This window comes from Rhinatrema bivittatum, chromosome 1, assembly GCF_901001135.1.
Source record: "Rhinatrema bivittatum chromosome 1, aRhiBiv1.1, whole genome shotgun sequence".
NCBI classification, from domain to species: Eukaryota; Metazoa; Chordata; class Amphibia; order Gymnophiona; family Rhinatrematidae; genus Rhinatrema; species Rhinatrema bivittatum.
Genome location: NC_042615.1, coordinates 240199155 through 240226180, shown reverse-complemented (window position 1 = coordinate 240226180; position 27026 = coordinate 240199155). Strand labels below are relative to the sequence as shown.

General features: G+C 43.3%; 1 protein-coding gene across 4 annotated transcripts in view; it reads right to left on the bottom strand.

Annotated features, from left to right (window-relative positions):
* The window catches only part of RNF103 (ring finger protein 103), a 144118-nt gene that overhangs the window by 103540 nt on the left and 13552 nt on the right, over positions 1 to 27026 (bottom strand). The window contains exons 1-2 of one of the 4 annotated variants that reach the window (XM_029592930.1): positions 12802 to 15354; positions 12593 to 12708 (exon numbers count right to left, since the gene is read on the bottom strand). The exons of 1 other annotated variant lie outside the window; for it this stretch is intronic. In XM_029592930.1, the coding sequence (XP_029448790.1) occupies positions 12593 to 12708; positions 12802 to 12819 (134 nt within the window). In that variant the 5' untranslated portion in view covers positions 12820 to 15354. Of the gene's footprint in view, positions 1 to 12592; positions 12709 to 12801; positions 15355 to 27026 lie in introns of those variants that run through there. 2 more of the 4 variants (XM_029592924.1, XM_029592951.1) reach the window with 2 other exon arrangements.

Sequence of the window (27026 nt, the reverse complement as noted above, 5' to 3'; positions counted from 1 at the left end):
GAATTACATAGTCTGGATAAACAGATAAGCATGGGTGTAGATTGCTTATAGCGGTGGTTAATACCCATAACTAATTAAGCTATTTCACTTAGATGCAGTTCCAACACTGCTCTCTACATTAATGGTGGGGGTGGAAGGGAAAGAGAATAAAAAAAGGTTACTAAGAGCCAAGAGTAACAGATAAGTATGAGAGAAAAAAAAAGTGTGAAAGCTTGCTGGGCCGTTTGGTGTTCTTCTGCCGTCGTTTCTATGATTATAACATTATGACCAGGTTTGTACCACAGCCTATATATATGTGGTAGCCTTATCCATGCCCTTCCTGTGTATATTATTCCTCACTTCTATATATATTAGTGGTGACTAATACAAAACTGATTTTTTTGACCTCTAATTCCAGAAACAGAAGTGGTTGATCAACAAAACTATCCAGATGTGTGTTTAATCTCACTACCAAGTGAAGGACTTGAAATCTGACATGAGACATTATGTACATTTTTTTGGGGAAGGGGCAAATAGCTTCCTCCCACTCCATCATCATGAACCCTGAATCTGGTCTCTCTGTGTGTTGCTCCCGAGCAATGGCTGGAGTTTCCCTCTCTCTTGAGGGTTCTGAATGCCAACTCTGTGGCATCCTAACCCTCAGCTTGCCCAGATAGCAGTGTCCTGACCCAGAAATTAAATGGGTCCTCCACATGGCAATATGCAGCTCTGCCACCAAGCTACCAGACTGGCCCTAGCCATTATATATTTTCAGAACTACAATTCTTAGGTACTCCATGTTATGCAATGATATCTGCTATGGAGATTAATACACTCAGAACACTACTTAGCTGAGTCCTTCACAAAAACAATTACACAGCTGGGCCTACTTGTGGCTCAGCATAAACACAGAATAGGTCAACAGGTAACGGCCCATCAAGTCTAGCATCACAGATGGTATTTGCGCTCCGGCTTTACTCTTGCTGTCCCTCACTCCCCCCTTCCTTTAGTATCATACTGTAGTGCTTCTCAACCTTTTATTTTGTGGCACACTTTCAAGTTTGATCAATCTTCATGTCACACAAACAAATTTTGCATGATCCTCAGTCCCACCTCTATCCCTTCCTTCCATTTACTAGCAGGAGGAAAGCAACACCTTTTTCCTGTATGTGCCTCATTCCACCAGCTTCAATCTGATGTCTGAAAGGGGCTAGTGGGTTCTGTGAGATTATAGGGCCCCATGCATTCGGATATCAGACTGATGCCAACAAAAGAAGCACAGACTGGGAAAAAGCAGTAGTATTCTCCTGCCAGTGGGAAGGTTAACAGGATTCTGGTGGGTGAATCTAGGATCCTTATTCCTTATAGTATTAGTAATGAGTGAGCAGTTCATTTTGGGGAGGAGTGATGGGAAGTCCAGTCGACTGTCCAAGGAAAAATGTACTCTGAAAATATACCTGAAAGCACATTTAAGTTTGTTACCACAAAATATTTTTGAGCCCAGTATAAAAGCCTAAGAGCTGGCGGGGCGGGTATGCCCTGCATAAGAGAGAATTAATTATGAACCAGAAAAAGTCAAATAAGCCAACAAAGTCCAATAATTCTCAACATGTAGATTCTATGTAGGAAATATGTCTAGGTCAGAGACTTTGTACTGAGTCCCAGAATATTTTACACTGATGAATTAATATTCTCTAGTAGGCAATACAAGTTTCTAACCTTTGGGGTCTTCCTGCTTGCTTTTCTGGCTCAGCATGTTTCTTTAATCTCTGGTCTTCTCTCTGTTCATTTTATTTGTTTTCCCACCGTCTCTCATGTCCTCATTCCTTTTTGTTTCAGTTCATGCTCTTCCTTGTCTCTTTCCTTCAGAATGGATATTTTAACACTTTTTTCTTCCTTCAATCTTTCTGCTCTCTTCCCTTGATTCTATCTTTTCTTCTCTTCCTGCTTTCTCTCCTTTCCCCATCCTTCCCTTCCTCTTCTATCATCTTTCAGGATTTCTTCCCTCCAAAAACAAGGTCCTCTTTCTCTCACTCCCCTCCCTCCCCATCACAGGCCCTTTTGCCTTTCTGTCCACCCACACCTGGTACTCCCACCCTCTCCCTTCATCCTGGGTCCTCTTTCCTTCTTCCTCCCCACCAAGTATTATCTTACTCTCTTCCCTCGCTCCTTGGTCTTTCTTCTTCACCCTACTCTTCCCCACCCTATCCCTGAATCTCTCCCCTCTCCCTCTACTCCCAAGTCCCCTTTCACTCTTCCCCTGTTCCTGAGTCATTCCTTCCTTTTCCTTTTTCCAATACCTGTCCTCCCTCCCAGGTGCTCTTCCCACTTTCCATCACCCTGCCCTTTATTCAGGGTCCCATTTCTTCTTCGTTTCCCATCTCTCTCTCATTTCCCAGTCCTCCTCCTCCTTTTTCCCCCTCTTGAATTCTCTGCCTCCTTCTTCCATCTTGAATCCTTTCTCCTTTCCTCCCCTCACTCAGATTATGGTCTCACCTCCTCTCTCCCTGATTCTCATAAAAGCTCTTCCTCCCCATCCCCACAACCACATCCTTGGAAAGCTCTTCTCACATCCCCCTTATCATCCGTGCTATGCTTTCTTCTTCTCCACCTCCACAAAAATGGCCTACTTTTTCCTCCCAATCCTCTGCTGAAAGGAGAAGCAGTGCCTAAAAATACACCAACTTTGTCCCCCCCTTCCCCAAGCATTCACATTCTCCACCTCTCCACAAATCATTCACACTTGACTGGAATGTCAAGTGACTCCCTCCTCCCCTCTCAGCTGAAGCAGACATAGCACAACAAAGAATAGGCTTGGACGCCAGGCAGCAGGTGGAGGTGGACAAGAGGGAAGACACGGCAGCAGAGGCTCTTCTCTGCTGCTATGTGAGCTCACTGTTCAAGCCCCTCCCTCCCTCCTGTCTTCCACAGCACTGCCCAGTTGCCACAACTCATTAGACAAGGTGAGGCGGCCACATCAGGTGGCAAAATGTACCTCTTGCCCCCCACCATCACCACAACACACACCTGTGGTGGGCACCTCACCTTGCTGAAGTGAGGTCTGGCGAGGCCACAATGGACCCCATCCCGTCGCGTCCTAAAGAGCAAGACCTGGCAGGGCCCAGCACACCCCATCTCTCTGCAGCCAAAGAGAGGCCCTGTGAAAATGTGTGTGTAAGGGTAAGTGAAAGAATGTGTGTGAGAGAGCATGTATGCATATGTATGATATAAAAGCCTATATGCATGTATGAGAGAGAGAGTGTAAGTCAGCTTGTATGCATTGGTTTGTATATGTATGAGAAAGAGAGCCTGTATGCATGTGTGAGTGTGCATGAGAAAGCCTGCATGTATATGTGAAACAGGGTGTTAGTGCCTGCGGCATGTGTGCGTGAGAGCCTGTATGCATGTGTGAGCCTGCGTGAATGTGTGAGCATGGGTGTTTTAGGGACAGCGAGCCTGTGCATGTGTGAGAGAGGGAGAGTGTATGTATGAGAGAGGACGTATGTAAATTTGTATGTGAGAGAGGATAATGTTTGTGCAGACCCCCTTCCTGATATTCTCAGGATAAATGGAAATCAAAAGATCCCACTTATGGAGAGCAGGGAATTTTTTTTTTATTCTTATTAGTTTTGATTGTTGGATGTTATTTGATGTGTTATTGTTCTGAAATATTTCATTGGTTTTTTAGAACTTTTTAAACATTTTTTAGTTTAATTACTAATTATTGAATGATGTTCTGTTTGTCAGCAGTTTTGAAATATTGATTCTAATAGTATAGTTTTACTATTATGATTGTGTGATATCTTGAATTTATTATTGTTTTATGAGGAATTATGATATTTGTTTCTCCATTGCTACACTGCCTGCAGAGTCCAGCTTCTTGCAGTTTCCAGTTTTGTTTTTCTCTGCATGTTTATGTTTATTCTTTATGGTCATTTATCCTGTATTTGGTAACAGTCCTTCCTTGTTCTGCATGTGTGACCAATGTGAGGTATTATGCTGGCAAATAGTTTATATGTGTAGGGATCTATAGCAGCCCGGCTTGATCTGCTTTCCAAATATGAAGTGATTCAGTGTTTAGGGTTTAGTGTAATATTTGCAATCTTGCCTTTTCATAGGTAGGGTTGTTACTGTTTGAGTGCTGTTTGAGTGAGAGGTTTAATATATTATAATTGTAATTCAATTTACTCATGGTTTTCTGAGGGCCAAGCCCACATCCAACGCACTTTACAATATGGATTCCAAGTGTCTTTTTTTTTGCAGGTTTTTCTGGTTGGCATCACAGCAGTGCATATAATCCACTTCTCTAGGTGGCATGTGGTGAGGAAACATGGGAAGCAGATCAAAGGCATCCCTGGGAATGTTGCAGGGTTCTCATCTTCCTAGAAACATTATCACTGACACTATCTTCCATTCCTCTGGAAATTCTGACTTTTCCCCTTCTGCAGCATTTCAAATCACTGAAAGCGCCAGACTTCAAGGAGACACCCCCCCCCCCCGGCTCAATGATTTGACCTACGTTGTGCCTTCAGATGGTGGGGGGGGCTTCCATCTCATCCCTCGCCTCAGGCAGCAGATTGCCTTGAGCCACCCCTGCTGCTATGTGCTTCTGACAAGAAACTGTAATAAATTGTTTATTTTGGCCTTGCCTGAACAAAGAGTTCGGACAATAATTGATGACTGCTCACCTTTAAACACTCCTGTTGAACTCTCCATTTTTATAAAAATGAACAAGTTTTCCAATTAAAAGCTCTCTTTGACCCTCATCCATATGCATGGAATATGCCAATTTAGCTATTATATAGTATGCCAAACAAAGGAGCTGAGAAACACATCATCACCAACAGCTGACAGCCTAAAGACCAGCATCACTACAGCTGAGATTCCTACATAGAGGTAATCCCTTGGAACCCAGAGCCCCACAGGAGGACTACTGACACACTCATGCGGCAGTCGAGGGCGGGAAGCCGAGTCCATCTGTCTACACTAAAGAAAACAAAATTATCAGGTAAGTAATTTCTCCATTTCCTAGTGTTTAGACAGATGGATTCAGGACCAGTGGGATGTACCAAAGCTACACCCCATTGATCAGCCCCCATTTTTAAGTATTAATTTACTGTTTTTGCTTTAATTTTAGTTTGAATGCCACAAAGAATTTACTGTTCCCCCCCCCCCCCCGACGCAGCCGCGTTTGGCGAAACACGGGTCCGTGTCGGGGGACCCTGTGTTGAAAAAATTCTGTGTCTTTTGAGCAATGGAGTTGCCGATTTGATGAATAAAAATATTTGCATATTCAAAATTATTTTGGAATTTTTGGGACTGACTTTATTTTCCTGCATCTCCTTGGCTATTTCTAAACTATGTCATGTTGGTGCGAAAGTAAGGTTTGTCTAGGTTTGCAAAAGAAATGCTAGGTAGATTATGCAAACAATGTTTGTTTAGGAACCGGGGAAGGATAGATTTTGCAAACGTAATGCTAGTTTATGAACAGGGGAAGGCTTGACCGAACAACCATGTCTTGAGTTTCTTGCCGAAGGTCCGGGGGTATGGCATTCCAGATTGAAGGGCCCGCTGTTGAGAATGCCCGTTCTCTGATAGTTGATCGGTGCACGACTTTGTTTGGGGGGGCATGTAGAGATCCCTTGTAAGCTTCCCTAATGGGTCTCGCCATGGTGTGTAGTATGAGTGGATATAGCAGGTCAAGGGGGGTCTGATGGTGGATGCTTTGTGTAGTATTCTGAAGTTAACTAGAAGCCAGTGCAGATCCTTGAGTATAGGTGTAATGTGCTCTCTCCGATTAGTATTCGTCAGGATTCTCACTGCTGCGTTTTGAAGCATCTGTAGGGGTTTTATCGTGGATGCTGGGAGACCTAGTAGAATAGAATTACAATAATCTACCTTGGAGAACAGGATAGCCTGGAGAACAGATCTGAAATCATGATGGTATAGTAGAGGCTTGAGTCTTTTGAGCACCTGTAATTTTAGAAGCAATCCTTGGTAGTGTGGTTTATGAACTTCTTTAAACTCAGATGTCTATCGATTATGACTCCCAGTTCTCTTGCTTGAGAGATTTGGATGTTAGCAAGCGACTGTTGTTGGTGGTAGTGACCGTCTTCTGGAGTGATAAGCAGGAGTTCCGTCTTGGCTGTGTTAAGCACCAGATTATGGTCTGTAAGGTGAAGACTGATCGTTTGCAGGTAAGTGTCCCATTGCTTGACTACTGCTGCCAACGAGTCAGTGACGGGAATCAGAATTTGAACGTCGTCTGCGTATATGTAGAATTTCAGGTTTAGAGTTGTGAGCAGATGGCAGAGAGGGAGGAGATAGATATTAAACAGAGTAGGAGATAGAGAGGAGCCCTGGGGGACTCCAAGTGGAGAATTGGTGCGTGGTGATTCCTTGTTATTGATTTTAACTTTATAGCCTCTATTGCTGAGGAATGAGTCAAACCATCTGAGAGCTGATCCTGTGATTCCTATATCTGACAGCCGATTTAATAAGGTGGCGTGGTTTACTGTGTCGAATGCCGCGGAGATATCAAGGAGCGCTAGCAGGAAGGAATGACCTTTGTCAAGGCCCATGTGTATGTGGGTCTGTGAGGGAGATGAGGAGGGTTTCGGTACTATGTGATTTACGGAATCCGTATTGTGAAGGATGGAGAATTTTATGTTCTTCCAGATAGTTTGATAGTTGATTGTTTACCACTTTTTCCATGATCTTGGCTACAAACGGCAGGTTGGAAATAGGTCGAAAGTTGTTGGGGTCCTCAGAGTCCAGATTTGGTTTCTTGAGTATGGGTTTAAGAGTAGCCAATTTGAGAGCCTCTGGGTAGATTCCTTGCGAAAGTGAGCAGTTGATATCTGCTAGATGTTTGGAGATGGACTCCAGCACTAGAAGAAGTGATTCTTGCCAGACATCGAGGAGGCTTTTTTTTTTATAGCACTGAAAAGTGCTGCTGTGACTGCTGCAGAGGCAGTGAGGCAACTGAAAAAATTAAATATAATGAAGAAAAAAAGAAAAAGTTGAAGAATACTGAGAAAAATGACAGACTGAGTACATGGTCCATGCTGTGTTGGACAAAAAATGACCGAGGAGGTTCACGAGGCAACACCTGTGCAGGAATTCCTGCACATGCTCAGTAGAGCTAAAAGCTCTTCCAGCTAAGAGAGATGAGTCCATGCGATGCCACTAGATTACATCACCCACGTCATGGCTAATTCAATCTGCTTATCTACAGCAAACCCTCTTTACAAAAGTAGTAACAGAGAGCAAACTGGTAACTATAGGCAGATTAGCCTTATTTTTGTGGTAGGAAAATTAATGGAGGAAAGTATAGCGAACTATCTACAATCCAGTGGGTTGCAGGATCTGAGGCAGCATGGTTTTTATCAGAGGAAGATCGTGTCAAACACATTTGATTGATTTTTTCGGTTGGATGACTAAAGAATTTGATCAAGGGTATGCACTCGATATGGTTTACTTGGATTTCGGCAAAGGTTTTGATACCATCCCTCATAGGAGGCTCATGAATAAAATGAGCAACCTGGAAGTGGGTTCCAAGGTAGTGGGTAAGAATTTGGTTTATTGATAAGATGGCACAGAGCTGTGGTAACTGGAAGTCACCAAGGAGAGAAAGGTAATAAACGGAATGCCTCAGGAATCAGTTCTGTGGCCGGTTCTGTCAATATCTGAGATACTGTGGAGAAGTTAGAAGGAAAGGTTTGTCTTTTGCAGATGACACTAAGATTAACAACAGAATGGACATCCCTGAAGGAGTAGAGAACATGAGAAGTGATGTAAGGAAGCTTTAAGAGTGGTCAAAGGCTTGGCAGTTATGATGCAATGCCAAAAAGTACAGTCTCATGTATTTGAGGTGCAGAAAACCAAAGAAGCTGTATGCAATGGAGGGTGAGAGACCGATGAGCACAGACCAGGAGACCTCAGGGTGATAGAGTTGTTTACCTGTAACAGGTGTTCTCTATAACAGCAGGATGTTAGTCCTCACACATGGGTGACATCATTGGATGGAGCCCAGATACGGAAACTTATGTCAGTTTCTAGAACTTTGACTAGGCACACTGAGCATGCAAAGCATGCCCTATACCATGCGCCCAAGCGGAGTTCCTCTTCAGTCTCGTAACATAGAATTATGATTAAAATAAAAAAATAGGAGAAACCCAACTCAGCGGGGTGGCGGGCAGGTTTCATGAGGAATAACATTATGCTATTCTTGGAGAACACCTGTTACAGGTAAGCAACTCTACTTTTTCCGAGGACATGCAGAATGGTAGTCCTCACACATGGGTGAATCCCTAGCTACAGGCTGCTTCCCAACACAAAAGGGGTCCTATAGACACCTAACTAGGTGCCAACAGGCACACTATCACCGGTGCTGTTGGTAACAGAGGGGGAGACAACCTGAGCCCAAACAAGTCCTAGGTTGGAAGAGTTGGGTTCTACACCTCAAACAAGTTTCGAAGGTCAGACTGGCTGAACCTACTGTTGTGTCAAACATCCCTATCCAGACAGTAATGGGATGTGAATGAGTAGAAAGAGCTCCAAGTCACAGCCTCCTCCATGAGAACTGCTCACAAGTGGGCCACTGATCCTGCCATGGCTCTCACAGAGTGAGCCTTGACATAGACCTCACAAGATGCAATCCTGCCAGGGCACAACAGAAGGAGATACACTCTGCAAGCCAACTGGATATAGTCTGTTTGGCAATGGCAACACCCAACCTATTCTTATCAAAAGAAACAAAAAGTTGTGCGTACTGTCTATGGGCTTCTGTCTGCTCCAGAAAGAAGGCTAAAGTTTGCTTGCAATCCAAACTGTGCAGTGCATGTTCGCCTTGGTGCGAATGGGGTCTTGTAAAGAATATTGGCAGGACAACTGACTGGTTAAGACAGAAATCCGTCACCACCTTAAGCAGAAACTTAAGGTGCATACGAAAGACCACCCTGTCATGATAAAATTTAGTATAAGGTGGATAAGTCACTAAGACCTGGAGCTCGCTGACCCTGTGCGCTGAAGTGAACACCACCAAAAATATGACCTTCCAGGTCAGGAACTTCAGTTCACAAGTGCCCAATGGCTCAAAAGGAGCTTTCATCAGCTGAGCTAACACCACCACAGAGGATACATATCCTCATGAGGATTAGTGATAGACACGGCCCTCAGGCACCTTGGGGGGGGGGGGGGCATCATCGAAAACTGGATGTGGCCATGACGGGGGGGGGGGGGGGGGGGGGGGGGAACAAAAGGGCCGCAAAGTCAAAGGCTGCGGGGAGCAATGGCCGGCGGGCACCAAGGCACTACCCACCATAGGGAGAATTACCGTGAAAGGAAACTTAGCAGAAATGCCAAAAACACTGACTAGAGACACTACGGGAAGGCACCAAGAGGGACCCGGCAACGGAATCAAAGGAAAAACCGCAAAAACACGCAAAGCAAACAAGTTTTCCATAAGACTAAAAACAGCCAAAGTGAGCTCAATCACACTGCAAGGCTTACAGAAGAGACTGAAGAGGGACCCCACATGAACACATGGTATAGGTCATGCTGGTCTTGCTCAGTGTGCCTAGTCAACGTTCTAGAAACTTTGACATGTTTTTTGCATCGGGGCTCCATTTGATGATGTCATCCATGTGTGAGGACTACGATCCTGCTTGTCCTTGGAGAAAGTATCTGATGATCTGAAGGTAGCAAAACAGTGTAATTATGGAGCGGCCAGGGCCAGAGGGATGCTAGGGTGTATCTCAAAAAGGACAGGGAGAAGACAGAAGTAGTTCAGAGAAAGGCAATCAAATGGTGCAGGGTCTATACCAGAAGACATATGAGAGGAGACTTTAGGACCTAAATATGTATATCTTAGAGGAGAGGAGCAACAGGGGGAATATGATACAGACAAATATCTGAAAGGTATTACAAATGTACAACAAATACATCTTTTACAATGGAAAGGAAGCTATAGAACTATAGTCATGACATGAAACTTCACAGTGTTAGACTCAGGAATGATATAAGGAAATATTTTTCATGGAAAGGATAGTGGATGTCTGGAATGCCCTCCCACACATGGTGAAGAAAAAGCAATAATGGAATTCAAAAAGGGCATGGGATAAACAGAGGATCCCCTAGTGGCAAAAGGATAGAAATGAAGCACTGGGGTAAAAGGTGGTAACACTTCTGAAAGTGGGTAACCTGCACACAGAGGCAGTTACTACCCTGAACACCTTGCTGGGTAAATTCATTGGACTATTTGGTATTAATTCCTGTCATTTACTATGTTATATTACTAAGTATTCCTTTAGAGATAGCACAGGATGAGCTTACAAATAATCATCACAGTTAATACAATTTATCCACATGAATTTTACTCATTCACTGCTGGCAGATAATTCCACATGCTGGCACAATTTACTCCACTGGAAGAAACCTTTGTTTCTGGAAATATAATTGGTGCATTTGCTTCCTGCTGCTTATTTATCACTTCACTTCTCCCTGAAAGTCACACTTTGTCTCTCTTTCAAAGAACTTGACTTATTTTGTATTAGAAACTATCCTGGTTTAGGATTAGCTCCCTTCACTTCACTCTTGGGAATCCTCTCTCCTTAGATGCCTTTTTCGTTCCTTTCCACAAAAGAATTCCTAAACACAACCACTACAATTTCCTCTCTGTACTGAACACTCTCTATCTGTGAATGTAATTAGTCTTCACTGAGGCAAATTACTGTATAGTGGGGGTAAAGGGATCCCTACACACTAAAGCAGTCCTTCAAAATCTATAATCCTAGGGCTGGCCTAATGGAAGTGGAACCTAGGTTCGATTCTCAATTAAGGTCTTCCACTCCCCCAGGTTGGCCCAGGGGAGGGAGTCAGTCAGTCATCAAGCATTGGCGACACCTAGTGGTCAGATTTAGGATCTATGGTTTCAGCATCAGCCCTGGTGCATGGCATCCAGCTGAGGACCATCGATGCAATAAGTGGACTAACATTAAGTTGGAAAGGGATAAAAAAAAATAAGGGAAACATATCCAAAGCAGTAGTGAATAAAAGCTTATAGTGCCAAATCCCAGCACTAACCCCAGCCCTGAAAGCCCGAAAGATGCAGGAGAAAACAACCACGTCAAAAACAAAATCCACATCCTAGAATGGGGTGCTCAAACCAATCCTATAGGTCTCCCCAGCCAGTCGGGTTTTCAAGATATCCCTAATGAATATGTATGAGGAATATTTGCATACACAGGAAGTAGTGCATGCAAATTTATTTATTTAGTGATTTTTTATATACCGCAGCACATTAATAACATCACCTCGGTTTAATCACAAGCATATTCATTAGGGGTATCCTGAAAACCCGACTGGCTTGAGGGGCTCGTAAGACTGGTTTGAGCACCTCTGTCCTAGAATCTGAAGATGGTTTCAAGATATGGGTTTTGAATAAATGTTTGTTATACTTTGAGTACCTAAAATATCTTTTAAGTATTTATTTCTGCTGCCTGGGGAACAGCTATGTTTCTGGGTGCACTTATTTGCTGGAGTGCCACAACTTTAATTGATACATGACTATCAAAAGTTGCTCTCTCAGTTTAGAATCCCAACACATTTATTTTCATGTTTATAGATGCACTAAAACACACCAAACCTTCATGCAGTCCCTCATAAAAACATGCTTCAAAGTTCTGCTCTCATTTGCTATTATGTCTCATCTTTTGCACAAACACCCCTCACCATCCAAGTTTTCAGTATATTTGGCATCCAAAAGGCCATTTAAGTCCCCATAAAAGTCAGCAAATTTTTGCACAAGTCCTGATAATCTTTACTTCTCTAAAAGCCACACTGGAGAACACACACACATAGATACATTCTCTTAATCAAATGTATGCACTGAGCTTATTACTTCTTTGCACAAGCTTCAAATTACTGCCTCCTGCTCAATACCTTGGTTTCACCTTCCTGTTTCTCACAGTTTGGTATGGGCCTAAGATTCTGTGCCCGGCACGCACCTTCTACCAACAGAAAGACTATCGGCTGTCTGCTACCTTCCATAATCTTTTGGATTATTGGCTGTGGAAGGAACTTGGCAGCTCCATGATTAATGCACTCTTCCAACTTTTTCATAATGGTGAGGGGCACTGAAAAGGGACACAAACAATGCTCACTAGAGCACATGTCCTGTCTAAGGCCACTCTTGCAGAAAGAAGGCAAGGTCCTGGTCTTAAATGTCTTTGTCCTTCATGTCTTCCTCCTCTTGCATGTGTCAATAGAGAAGACTAAGGAAGATGAAGTGACTCTCTTTATACAAAGAGAGTGCATGGCATAACCATGACTAAAATTCATCCAAATCTTCTGCCCCAGTTAGGAGTGCTATCCACTAAGTCACACCCTCAAAATGAGAAAAACTCTTTGCTTAGACAAGAAAAATGCTTGCCCACAATGGGTCAATTGACAACAGCAAGAAAAAAAAAATTTTGGTAATTGTATGTAGTATAAATGGGTATATTTTATGAATATCCTTCGTCCACGGAGTTAATCAGGACCCTTGCTATATGCCGCACAGCAAAAATAAATATGAAAATGATATTGAAAATCAGTTTTGAGAACTCTTTACCTTGGGTCATTGGAGCAGTTGAAAATGCCGGTTCGTATACCAAATCTTGATACTTTTTTCACCATTTTCTCCCAATGAACTTTATCCACCAGAGGGCTTCTATCATTGGCTATCACCTATTGTAAAAATAAGGCAGCAATGTATTCAGCAAAATAGCTGCTAGTACATAAAACAAATAAGAAATCCCACATTCATGTAATTATACTTAATTTTAAGAATAGAGACATCTTTCCTTCTCAGTGATTTGCTTTCCATAGAGAATAATTTTTGTCCAGATTTCATTGCTACTCAGCACTTTTCAGGTGCTGTACAGAGTGTTTGCATTTTATAGCCACAATATTTCCACAAATTACCCATTCAGCATGAAGGGCTTAATTAGGTGTGAAGATGCTGGAAATGAGAACACAATTATTTCTACAAAGAAACAGTCTTGGAATTCCTACAAAACAAAATTGAACAATGAATGGCACCATTAAATTTACATAAACTTTACCTTGAAAATGTGCAAAAGCAGAAAAATTAGCATAACCTTTCTAGTATGCAACTCATTAGACAAAGTAACTAACATAACTCTCCCCCCACCCTGGTTTTTTGTAATTTCCTCCTTCAGTTATATTGTAAACCGGCATGATGTACCCACGAATGTCGATATATAAAAGCTAATAAATAAATAAATAAATGAACACTCTTGGATCTAATAACGAAAGAGGCTGCCTTGGATCTTTGCTCTCTAAAAATCGTGGGCGATGGCAGTAAAAGGATGCATTTCTTAAAGAAGCTTTCATATATTTGCCAATATTTAGTGTTTCAACAGCTGCTCATTTGCACTGAACCAGCACTGCTTCCAGAAAACATTTTCCTGAAAACTATGTCTCTCCTAAGATTAAACTAGAAGCCCATTTATTTCTGCCACTACCTCCATTTCTATAATTACCTGTTCAGTGCTGACTCAGAATACCACTACTCTTCTGTGAAAGCTGAACATGCAGGCAAATTCAAAATTCAACATATATCAAGCAATGTTACAGTAGTGTTTATGCCAGTGAGTACTGACTGAGCATCTTCAGAAGACAGAAGTATTAGGAGACCAGGTGGCCCAAAGCCCCAGTGCTGCTGTGAGAGAAATACCATTCCATTTCCAGGGCCCAGCTACACTTTCTTGGGTCAACAGAAACCAGGAATGGTATTGGAGGTAGTGATCAGAGTTATCCACAGGAAGTCTCATCTATCATACAACAGTGACAACTATAAACCAGGCTCAGGATGCCTGTGCACCAGATTCTGAAGGAATCTGCAGTTTACGGCTCAAGGCCATAGGACTACTGCCACAATACCTGGGCTGGGTAGGGCTGGGTAGGGCACATAAAAATGTGTGAGTGCAGTGGATACGAAGGACCAAAGAGAATAGAGAAATAAGAGAGTATGATTTTAATACTTTTGGAAGGAATTTAGGGAAGAGAAATTAATCATATGTTCATAAACATTTAAATGTTTAAAACAAAATCTTAAACAGCATTTGTGTTTACAAAGTGTGCCATTTTACTTTTATGTTTTCTCTTTTTGTTTTTATTGTATTTTACTATGTTTTGCTGATTTTTATCATTTGTTGTACCCAGGCTTGAACATTAAGGGAAAGGCAGTAAATAAAATGAATACATGAATAAATAGAATTTAAATTAACAGCAGTATCTTTAGAATTAAAAATATTAAATTGTCTCTGTACTGGATTTGTTTACCTATGTGGTCTTACTCTTAAATCCCCTTGTCTTGCATTTTTATATTGCTTGGGATAAAGTGTGTGCATCTTTCATTATAAGCACATCACCATCGTGAAAAATATCAAGATGGTATTCGTACAGACTTTCAGTGACAAATAGCACAGCGATGCTCTTATTTACCCAAATCAATAAAGGCAGGAAAAATGTTGGAAGCCTAAAAGGAAAAGCTTTTAAAAACTTCAAACACTTAATTCCTTTGAGATATTAAATAAAAAAGTGAAGAGGTGGACAACTTTTTCAGTCATAGAAAAACATTTTTTTCCCTAGTTTGTCTATGATCAGTGGTTTTTAATCTGTGATTTTATGTATGTTTCAATCCTAAGCCACCATGGACTTTGGTATTAGTGGCCTATAAATACAAATCTACCATATAAATGGGCTCTGACCGACGGCCCGCAAATGCGCAGTAGAGAGCAGCTCTACCACGCATGTGCGAGAGCATGTCGGTCAGAGGAGAGCAACATGGCGCTGGGAGGAAATGGAGCAGCGGAGGGCTGCCTTGGAAGCGGAAGGGGAGGAGCAGCAGAGATGGCGGCACAGTCACAGAAGGTCTCCGGGGGTCTCTGTCTCATGCTGGGAGGAAATGCCTTGGAAGCGGCAGGGAGGAGCAGCGGTGGCACAGACACAGAGATGGGAGGTCTCCGGGGGTCTCTCACGCACGCCTCACCACCGAGCGTCGGGAGGGCCAGCAACGAGCCCGGTGGTGAGGCACGCGTGTGAGAGAGAGAACCCTGGAGACCTCCCATCTCCTTGTCTGTGCCGTCCAGCGGCCGTGCTTAACGGGACCTTGGGGTGGCGGGCGAGTGGCTGATGTCTTGCAGCAACAATGAGGGATACGAGCTGCTGCCACCATTGGTGCGAAAACATCGGGAGAGGGAAGGGGTCTGGATGAGGTGAGAGAGGAAGGAAAGGGGGGATAGAAGGAAAAGGGAAGAGGATGTGAGTGAGTAAGTGGGAAGGGTAAAGTTGTGGAGAACAGAAAAAGAGGAGGTGGAGGAGGGCTGAGGGAGAGGGAAGGAGTTGTGGATGAGGTGAGAGGGGAAAGAAAGGGGAGATGAGAGGGGATGGCAGGGAAAGGGAAAGTATGGGGGGGGAGGAGGAGGGAGTTAGGACAGGAGGAACGTCGAGAGCTCTGACCGACGTAGGAGTGAGTCACATAGCGTAGTGACAGAGGGGACGGGAGGGAATGCGAGTGAGGGATGGGATTGAGAGAGGGTGGGGAGTGACTGAGGAGTGGACGTAATGAGAGTGAGAATGGGGGGGGGGGGAAGGTGAGAGTGAGGGAAGGGGGTTTCAGTGAGAGGGGAGGGAGGCAGTGGGAGAAAGAGGGTGAATAAGATTGAGGGAAGGGAGTTTGAGAGGGGGCAGGGGAGGGAAGGGAGGTGAGTGGAGGAAGGGGGGGTGAATGACCGAGGGGGAGGAGGATGAGTGACCGGAGGTGAATGGGAGAGGAGAAGGGGAGTGAGGGAGAAGAAATGTAGAAGAGTGCCTTTTCTGAAAACCAAACGAAAAAAAGTTTTAATGTAGCCCGTTGTTACGGGCTTAACGGCTTGTAAATAAATAAATAAAAAAGAGATAACACCAGTCCAATGCTTTCAGCACTTTACCTAGTTTAACAATTGAACCATCATAATATCCTGGGCTTGGGGTGTATCCTTTTGTTTTTATTAATTTTTTCATGCATGCCACCAACAAAAAAGTCTGCTTCAGTCAGGTGGTTCTGCCCAATGGAAGGCCTGCATGGAAAAAGCATTTTCCACATGCTGCAAGAAGTCCATTTTTGAACAGCTGTAAAACTGAGTGCATTTCAAACTGTGTATTAGGGTTATGCTTTACAAAACTAATTTTGTATAAAGCAAGTCTGCTTACTGTGAATAATGTTCACTGTAGACATAGTCCTGTGGGAATTCTGCGCCTCTACGAAATGCAGAATTCCTCTCCTGCACATAATTTGGTAGGCCCCGGCATGCCGCGAGCGGGACGGCCTCCGCTCGCATACCGCCTGGGCTTGTTTCATTTTCACCATGAGCGGGATGGCCTCCGCTCGTGGCGAAGTTGGAACAGGTCCCACCATGCTGCGAGTGGAGGCTGTCCTGCTCGCGGTGAAGAAGCAGCAGGCCTCCGTGACAGCGAGTGTGTGTGTGCGTCTAAGACTGCGAGCCCTGGGGGGGGCGGTAAGAGAGAGTATGTGTGAGTGTGTGTAGGTGTGGGTGCCAGCGAGAAGGAGCCTATGTGAGGAGATTGTGAAGGAGTATGTATGTGTGTGTGAGACTGGGAGCTAGTATGTCTGAAAAAGGGATTGTGTGTATATGAGGGTGCTTGTTTGTGAGAGAGGGAGCCTGTGTGGGGGTGTGTGCAAGAGAGAGGAAGTCTGTATGAGAGGGGGATGTTTATGCGAGAGAGAGAGAGAGAGGGAGCCTGTATGAGGCTGTGTATGAGAGAGAAGGGGAGTGTGTGTGTGAGAGAGCGCGCCTGTATGAGGGGGTATGTGCACTAAAAAGGAGCCTGTGTGAGGGGCTGTACTGAGAGAGAGGTCAAACTCTGGGAGTGGAGATAAGAGTGGAAGGGATTGAGCCTAGAGGGGGAGGAGAGAGATAGTGGCAGGTGGAGAGAGACTCTTACAGTGACCTTCTAGGGAAATTCTGCTCAAAATATTTAAAACTCTGCATCTTTAAGTAACAACTTTTTTCTGTATTACATTTTTAAATAATTATTTCAAGACTGTCATGTATGTTGTTTTATTTTAACCAATATAAAGTTTTTGTGCGCTGAATTCCCCCAGGAATATAGACAGTAGGATGAATTATCCATGACATAAGGGTGATGTCATCCGGAAGTACTAAACAGACCTCTCTTTCAGCTAGTAGAGCTTTTGCTCTACTGAGTAAGTGCAGGAATTCCTCTGTGGGCATTGCCTATTGAGCCCCCTGAATAGATTTTAAAGCTAATTCTAGCTAGGTAGTCAACTCTCCAGGGAGGCGGGCAGGTATTTAGCATGGCTAATTCATCCTGCTGTCTGCCGTTTATGGTAAGCAAACTAGCTTTCTCCATCAACAAGCAGGGCTAAAGTAGCCACGACATGTGAGGAGTCCCAAGTTGAGAGTTGCACCAGAACATTGAGTAAGCAATCTGGACCTAACCATGGAGAGTAGACTTCTGGGTAAACAGGCTATGCACAACTGCTTGCCCGAATTTACTGTCACACTGAAAAATTGCTCAGACAGCAATGAGATGCAAAAGCGGGTACTGATGACTATATTGCAGCTCTGCAGATGTCTTCAAGAGGTACAGCTCACAGATGAGCCATTGATGCAACCATAGTTCTAACTTGATGAGCCTTGATGGTGTCCAATTTGTAGACCTGCTACATGTTGCAGTGTACGATGCAATCTACTAAACAGTTGGACAATGTATGTTAGGCCACAAATACTCACAAAGCCTGATGATGTGCTTGAGTTCTCCTTTTGTAGTAAACCAAGGTCTTTTATAGTCTAGGGTACAAAGGACTTTCTTACCATGTGTGTGTGGACTTGAGAAACAAAGGTAACACAAAGGTTTGATTAATATGAAACGCTGAAACTTTTCTGGCTGACATTACTGCTACAAGGAAAACTACTTTCCATGTTAGAAACTTGAGAGACGCAGACTCCAGTGGTTCAAATGGTAGCTTCATCATTTGTGCTAGGACCATGTTTAGGTCCCATGGAACAGGTGGTTTTGCAACTGGAGATTTAGTATGCCATAAACCTTTCATGAACTTTGAAACTAATGGATAACTGAAGATTGGCTTACTCTCAGTTTGAGTTTGGTAACCTGCAATGGCACCGAGATATACGTTTTCTGATGCGGTGCTAAGTCCTGAAGCAGAAATAGAGAAAGTAGCTCAGTAGTTCTTTGGGTTTGCATCTGAATGGATCCAAGGTATTGCACTGACACCATGTGAAGAACCTTTTCCATTTAAAACTGTAGGCTCTTCTGGTTGAAGGCTTTCTGGCAGACACTATTATGCCCTCAAATTCCTTAAATAAGGAATTTGGTGATCACCGGGTGCTCAACATCCAAACCATCAAGTTGAAGGAGGGGAGGTTCAAATGAAATAGACTTCCTTCTTCTTGAGTTAACAAGGATGGATTTGACCTGAAAGAGATCAGAGAACTGCTTGACAGCTCTACTAGATATGCAAACTAAATTTGTCTGGGCCATGCTGGAGCTATGAGGATCAGATGGGCCCAATCTTTGAGCACTTTTACGCTGTTCTGGCTATCAGTGGAATTGGTGGAAAAGCATGCATGAGATCTGCATTCCAATCGAGCAGAAAAGCATCCTGAGGTGAACTGAGCTTGTTGGGAAGAATGGAGCAAAACATTTCCAGTTTTCTGTTTTCCTCTGACACAAATAGGTCAATTGCTGGAAGCCTCCATAGACTAAATAGTCTGTCGGCTGTTGCACAGCCTATTTCTGTGGTCGAAAAATGCTGCTGAGGTGCTCTGCTAACATGTTGGAGATCCCTGGAAAGTACCGTATTTTTCGCTCCATAAGACGCACTTTTTTTCCCCCAAAAGTGGGGGGAAAATGTATGTGCGTCTTATGGAGCGAATATAAAAAAAAAACAAACAAAAATCTAACAACCCCCCCCCTGACTCCCCCAAGACCTGCCAAACATCCCTGGTGGTCCAGCGGGGGTCCAGGAGCGGTCCGGGAACGATCTCCTCGGCTTCGGCCGTCGGCTGCCAGTAAACAAAATGGCGCCGACGGCTCTTTGCCCTCACTATGTCACTGAGACCGACCAATAGCAGCGGTCGGTCCCAGTGACATAGTGAGGGCAAAGGGCCGTCGGCGCCATTTTGATTACTGGCAGCCGACGGCCGAAGCCGAGGAGATCGTTCCCGGACCGCTCCTGGACCCCCGCTGGACCACCAGGGACGTTTGGCAGGTCTTGGGGGGGGTCAGGAGGGTGGGGGGGTTGCAGTAAATTAAGTCGGCAGGTCTTTGGGGGGTCAGGAGGGTGGGGGGTTGCAGTAAATTAAGTCGGCAGGTCTTGGGGGGGTCAGGAGGGTGGGGGGTTGCAGTAAATTAAGTCGGCAGGTCTTGGGGGGGTCAGGAGGTGGGGGTTGTTAATTTAAAGGGTTGGGATGGGGGGGGGGTTTGGGGGGGGGAGGGGTTCCCAGAGAAAGAAACGTTTTCTGATCTGGGGAGTGGACCGAAATGGCCCTCCCCAGACCCGAAAACAAAATGGGGAGAAAAAAAAAAAGCTATGCACTCCCCTAATTTGCTCCATAAGACGCCCAGACGCAGAGCCGGTTTAGCACAATTTTTTTTTTTTTTAATTTTCCCCCTCTGAATCCTAGGTGCGTCTTATGGTCAGGTGCGTCTTATGGAGCGAAAAATACGGTAAGTTGCTTGCAGGACAGCTTGACAATTGCATGCTCATTCCCATATCTTTATCACTTCTTGGCAAATAATCCATGATCTTGTGTCCTCTTGCATGTGCCCCCTTGTAATCCACATTGCTAAAATGGAAATGCAGAATATAAATGAAATAAATAAGATCATGGCTACTTGACTGTCAGTTTGAATAAGAATGCACGTCCCCTGGAGGAAGCGAGTGAATGTTATCAAAACATCTCTTATCGCTCTCAAATATAGGAGGTTGATTTGAAATAGTCTATGAATGACCATATTCCTTGAGTTTGAAAGCATCCCATTTTGGCACCCCAATCTTTTGTGGAGGCAACCGTCACCAACGTAATGATGTGTCCCTTTGAAGGATGTAGGGATTTAGCCACTAGCGTAGACTATTTCATTTGCTGTGAAATGCGCACTTTGGTTATCAGGGGTTGAGTGAATTGGTCTCATTGGGAACAGAGACCCCCACTGCAGGAGCCATATGTGAAGGCAAGTTAGTGAAACTACATGAATCACAGGCTCATGTGGCCCAGATCAACTAGAACTTATCCTGCTATTGACTGATCTGCATTCAACAGTTTGTATACAAGTATTTGCCCAATATGACAATATTCGTCCTATCTGATGGAAGGAAAGCTCTCTCCTGTAGAGAATCAATCCACATTCCAATGGAATTTGATTTTCTAGGTGGAGATTAAACTTGATTTCTCAAAATTCACCAAGACCCCTAGTGACTGTAGCAGTTGAATTAATTTTTGCAGGGGCATCTAAGTACAGCTTCACTGTTATTTGCCATTACAAGCCAGTTGTCCTGTAGGAGAAACACTAGTGACCCTAAACAATGAATTGAGGTCTGCTACTATGCACACTAAACCAAGGTGAAAGCCTAAGCAAACAAAGATGGCAGCCTTCTAGCCATGTGTTGATTTTGTCAACTCCATATGAGACTGCTATTCACACAGAAGAGAAGAAGATGCGATTGTTCCTCCACATCAGACTCTGTCAGCACTTCACACTGTGAAAAAAAAAAAACTTTAGACAACTGTGAACACATGTCCTTAGTAAAAACTTTGTATCCAGCCATGAGCCCAACTCTGAAATGAATATTGCTCTAGTGATGGACTCTAAAGAACTTCATTATCATGCAATGGGAATATTCAAATGCATCTGGACTCAGACTACATCATTTGCACTCCACCAATCCTGTGTCTATAGGAGGTGGTAATATCCAATCAAGATCAACATTGGATCCTATGGAACAGAGAAGGGCAACCAAAATGATAAAGGGAATGGAACAGCTCCCCTATGAGGAAAGACTAAAGAGGTTAGGACTTTTCAGCCTGGAGAAGAGACGGCTGAAGGCGGATATGATAGAGGTGTTTAAAATCATGAGAAGTCTAGAACGGGTTAATAAGAATCAGTTATTTACTCTTTCGGATAATAGAAAGACTAGGGGGCACTCCATGAAGTTAGCATGTGGCACATTTAAAACTAAGTGGAGAAAGTTCTTTTTCACTCAACGCACAATTAAACTCTAGAATTTGTTGCCAGAGGATGTAGTTAGTGCAGCTAGTGTAGCTGTGTTTAAAAAAGGATTGGATAAGTTCTTGGAGGAGAAGTCCATTACCTGCTATTAATTAAGTTGACTTAGAAAATAGCCACTGCTATTACTAGCAACAGTAGCATGGAATAGGCTTAGCTTTTGGGTACTTGCCAGGTTCTTATGGCCTGGATTGGCCACTGTTGGAAACAGGATGCTGGGCTTGATAGACCCTTGGTCTGACCCAGTATGGCAATTTCTTATGTTCTTAACTGAATATGCAATGAGATTTGGATCAGAGAAAAGGACTCTGAATTATCCAAAAAAACCTGTGTTAAGGTTTTTCCCCACAGAGCTCCCAAGAGCTCTGCTAAGAGAACTTTGCTGACAGAATTTTACTGCAGTAAACCTGCAAGTAAGACTGAGTTTCATTCTCAGCAGCAGACTCTGAGAAATTTGGCAAATTATCCCTTGAAAGAATCAAAGCTGGAACATCTTTATCTTATTTTGCCATCCTATCTCACAAAGACATCCGTTAGACCTTTGGGTTCTGTCAGCCACCATATAGGTTTCACTGGATTTCACCCATGGTGTTGAAACAGCTTCCTGACTTCTCCAGGAGTGACCTAGATCAGATAAGGGTGAGAACACTGGTTTAATTACCTTTTAGCTGGGTTAATTAGTTTGGCAATTGTGTAATTACTAAGGGCAAAGTTGGGCTTAGAGATAACACCTATAAATTCTGATTACCTTTCATGATAGCACATGCACTATGAAACTGTAAAACAAACCAAAGAAAACAAAATAAATAATTGTGTATTAAACCTTGTATACCTTATGCTACTATAATACAATTAGCTTACTACCTCAGAAAAGTGTCTGTAACTGCTCCCTAAAACTAATAGATTCATCGTAAGATTATTGATTAAATCTAGAAATCTACTGTAAGATATCTACACCTGATATTCTTACATATTGGATACTCCATTCAAAATATACTCAGTCCACATAAGATGCCCACTGCTACTACAATCATGTACTTGGTGAAGACCCTTGGTGCTGGTGAGAGGCCAAAGGGGAGCACTTTGTGCTGACAGTGGGAAGAGTCCACCATAAATGCCAATGGGAGGGATGTATGGGAACATGGCTGTAAGCATCCTTTAGATCCATAGCACACATCCAATTCCCTTCTGGATAAAGGGGAGGATTGTGTGAAAGAAATTAATTTTAAATTTCTCCTGAAGTATATGCTTGTTCAAGCTTCTTAAATCCAGATTAAGCCTCAGTCCTCCAGATTTCTTGGGGATAATGAAGTAGTGGGAGCAGAACCCTTTGCCACGGTGATGAGAAGGAACTGGTTCTATTGTAGGAGGATATCTAAAGTTTGACTGCTATATGCAGCAAAATATGAATTCTGAATTCACAAAATGGGCACTTGACCTGTTTTTCAGCAGAAATACAGAGAGCATGAACGTTGGCCAGAATACCAATGCGTGTCTGAGTTATCTGGTCTGCCAGCACATACTGTAACTAGGTCTCTCTGAGGGAATAAAAACATTTTTCCATAAACAGAACTAGCCTAAGACAATACAGGTGTGAGTGAGTGAGGACAGTCATAAGACCTACAGCACAGACCAGTTCTGTCTAGCAACAGGACATGCCAATCCTGAAAGACGGTCTTATCAGACAGGTCAGCTCGCAGGTCAACTGTCACACAACCAGGTCAGCTCCCTGGTGAAGATGTCACAAGAATGGATCATGCGCCGGGATCACACGCAGGATGGATGACTCTCCAGAGTGGGTCCAACAGTCTGAACTCAAGAAGAGACCCCATTTCTATTTTGGTTTTACTATTCATGAACTATTCAAAATGCATATCTTGGCTTTTAAAAACAGCATGGGAGGAGGGATCAAGAGGGTGGCGATGAAAAAAGTTCATTAATACCACCAGAAGATGACACCCAAGCCATCGCTCTCTGCCCTCCCTACAGACCAGCAGATAAGCTTCAGTATACTGGAGGTCACGGCACAAAGGAGGCTCCTGCCTGCTGTCTAGCAGCCTGAGTCGAATTTGTCCTTTTCTTCTTCCAGGGATCAGACAAGCCCCTCTTAGTACAGCAGGCGATGGAACTCTGGACGCGTGTCTCCATGAACTCCTGTCTCTCTCATGAATCCGTGACACAGACATCTCCCATAGTGAGGCTGATGGTGATGTTAAACTTCTAAAGTTATGGGGATAGTTAACCAAGTTTATTAATAACCTCCTAAGCAAGTAAAAATAATTCTGACATGTATTGCTCTGAGCTCACATATCATCCTAAGCTATAATCATTATAAGTATATGATGTGTTAAGGATCGTAGTATAAGTTTCTTACAAAGAGGCATAAGTTGTGTGTATTATTCTGAGTAGTAGGTCTGACATATCTGAAAATAAAGGACTGATTCTGAGATAAACAGTTGTCCTTTCCTAGGCTTATCGATCGTATATGAAGGTAAATAAGTGGTAATCTTCAGTAGTGCTATCCCTCCCAAAAGGAAGAATGAAGAGGAAACCCACAGGCTACAGTATACCCTTAAAATCCTTTAAACTATCACCCGCTGTTTAAGGAGCAACTCCACCTCAGGTAGCATTGCATCACACTCAATGCTTTCGGACTGAAGGCGGAGCAATGAGGTATAGGAAGCCAAGAAAAACACAAGTGGTAGCTAGACTTCATAGAGAATCCAGTGATTTTTGGTGATCTTGTGCCACTCCTCCGGGTAGTGCTGGATTCTCCTCCCTTCTGAGCAGGATGGTTGCTGGGTTGCAAAGATGGTCAAAAACTTGGTCCAGGCTTTGGCTGGACTTGCTGCATTGCTTTTTGTTTGACAGTGTACATGCTGTCAAGTACGAGTTGGAAGTTGTTGCTGCAGCGAAAGTAGAAGCAGTACCCAGTATCGTTGGAATTGCTGGAAGGGGCGTCTCTGGAAATATGGTCTTTTTATTTTTATTATTTATAAATTTACAATACAGTATCAAGCAAAGCTTGAAAGCAATATAGCCACAATATACATAAGAAAACAAGAAGCATCCTAATAGGAAAATACAAACATAACACTAACTCAAGTCTCCTACATCCAAAATTCCAATATTCAATGCTAACCAAAAAGAAAAAAAAAGAAAAGGAAAAAGCAGCAAATGAAGGTTCCTTTATCAGGATAAATATATATAAGGGCAGTATTATGCTAATTCTACAGTAGATGATTCTGTTAGTGGGGGTTTTTGATCTTTCTTTGCATTGAGAAAAGCAGTGAGCTGAGGGCAGTCAAAGAAAATATACTTAGCAGACTGAAATTTAACAATGCACTTGGCAAGGATAGCTAAGGAAAAAATATAGCCCCCCAACTGCAAACAGCAGCACTCATCAGCAAGAACTGCTTACATCTCTTGAGTGCTCCTGAAAACAACAGGAACATTCTCACATTACAATTCAAAAGGAAACATTTTTAATTCTGAGAAAAAATATAACTATTCTCTGAGTCCAAGGCTAAAGAAACCAACAAAGTAGCAGAGGAAACAGAATATTCTTCCATTTCAGGAAATCAATCTAATGACCAGGGATCAAGGATTGACTCTGATCCCTTCTCTTTTCATTTGCAGATATTGTACATCCTGACGTTAGGAGCAATATTCTGATCCGAAATAAACCATTCCTTAAGAAATCTTTTAAAGAATACCAATGGTGAAATAGAAAAGTTTTGGAAAATGTATAAGGTGCAGATTACAATGCTTTGAGAAGCTCTCCAAGAATTCAGTTTTTCTAGAAATGCCCATATTATCCTTAATCAAAGAACTAGTTAGATCTATTTGCCCTCCAAAACTGTTTTCCACTTTCTCCAGACATGATTTAACCAATTTAAGCTCTGCTACTAAAGCCATAGTAGAATCAATTTTAGAAGAAACTTGAGAAATTTGCATAGAAAGATTTCCCCATTGTAGCCAGGGCTTCTCAAAGATACTCCAAATTAAATTGTTGGGGATGAGGCAAAATAAGAGTTTTGGTCAAGGAAATATTTTGCATACCTCGATTGAAGTCCTCAACCCTCTAGCTGCTTACCACTTCCTCCAAAAGATGCTCCGATTCCTGGACTTGTAAAGACGCCGCGATTCCGGCAGGACCACCATCCTGGGACAATGAGGGGGGTAAGGATTGTAAATGCGTGGCTGCCAACTTGCTCCCTCCAGTTGCACCCAAGCCAGTGACATCATCCATTCGCAATAGTGTAGCTACAGCCCCATGTGGGGCCTCTCCTGATAACTACTGCGGCGTAACCAAGGACAGCTGTAGGTCGGCCGGCCTCAACATCATGGTTCAGCTGCTGCTTCCCAAGGTCACCATCTTGGGTCTCCAGCTTGACAATAAATAGGTCTATGGGACCAGAAGTGAAGGGGCTCACCAAGACAGAGGGGAAAACTCATGGTCGACCCCGTATACTTCACCAATAGGTAAGGAGAAAGGGAGGCGAGCTGGAGACAACCTTCAGTATGCCATCATCTTGGAATTCCGCTGAAGCATGAAATATGGTCTTTTAAAAGCATAGTAATGGTGCCTTGCAAAAGACTGTTGCTTCTTTCCCATAGAAAGGGACTGGACCACCACATGCTGTTCTTTTATTTGAGAAACTGTTTCTCTGAACGTGTCTCCAAAGAGATCAACACTCAGACAGGGGTTGTCCGCCAACCTTTCATGGACGTCATTGCAGAGATTACTGGATCTTAACTAAGCCATGCGGTGAGCTCCGATGGAAGCTGTTGAGGTGCTTGCCATGGTATTGATGTAGATGGATCGGATAAGACAGAACATGCACTCTTTCGCATTTAAGAGTGGTTGAGGGCATGCTCTTCCATCTTCACCAGGTGGAAAGAAAGGCTTTAACTTCATATACAATTGTGTAAGTATTGAACCATGTAAAATTGGTGAGCTGAGATTTGTGCATTAAGTGCTGAAACACCTTTTTACCAAAATTGTTCAATAACCTGGGATCCTTCCCTGGCAGAGTATTTGCATATATTGCCATCTTCATTACTCTTTTTAGAGCTGGATCTACAACTAATTGATGGGGTAATCGCACTATCCCAAATCCTGGGCATTTTTATACCCTATATTTGAGGTCTAGTTTCCTTGCAACTGGTGTACAGGAAATGGGATTTTCTTGTTTGCAATTCTTGCAGGATATCATGGCCCAGGATAGCCACTGGTCCCGCCAGTGTGTCCAGAATTTATAGGAGACTAAAGACTTTAGTATGTGGATTTTTGTCTTTATGCATGTTAACTCTGAACGCTCTCCCCAACTTGTCCAGAAATTTGACACAGGAAATGTCTTCCAGTGAAAACAAGTCTTCTGAAGGCTCGGGGGGGGGGGAGAGAGTCACAGGGAATCCCCATCAAGCCTTCTTCAAATCCTGGACATGAAGGAACACTAACCCAGGATCCAATGATGAAGATGATTAAGGAGAGTCCTTGGTCACCTCAGAGGGCTATATTTCTGGTGGACATGCTCTGACTGGCTGAACTCCACTGTAAGGGAATGCCATAAGCTAGAACCACCTCGCAGGGGTTCTGTTGGCGTATCGGTACATACTGGCAAAACAGGACACCTTGTGGGATTAAATCTGATATTCTGGAAAGGAGAGGTTGGAAGGTATCCTCCTTATCCTTAGCCACCAAA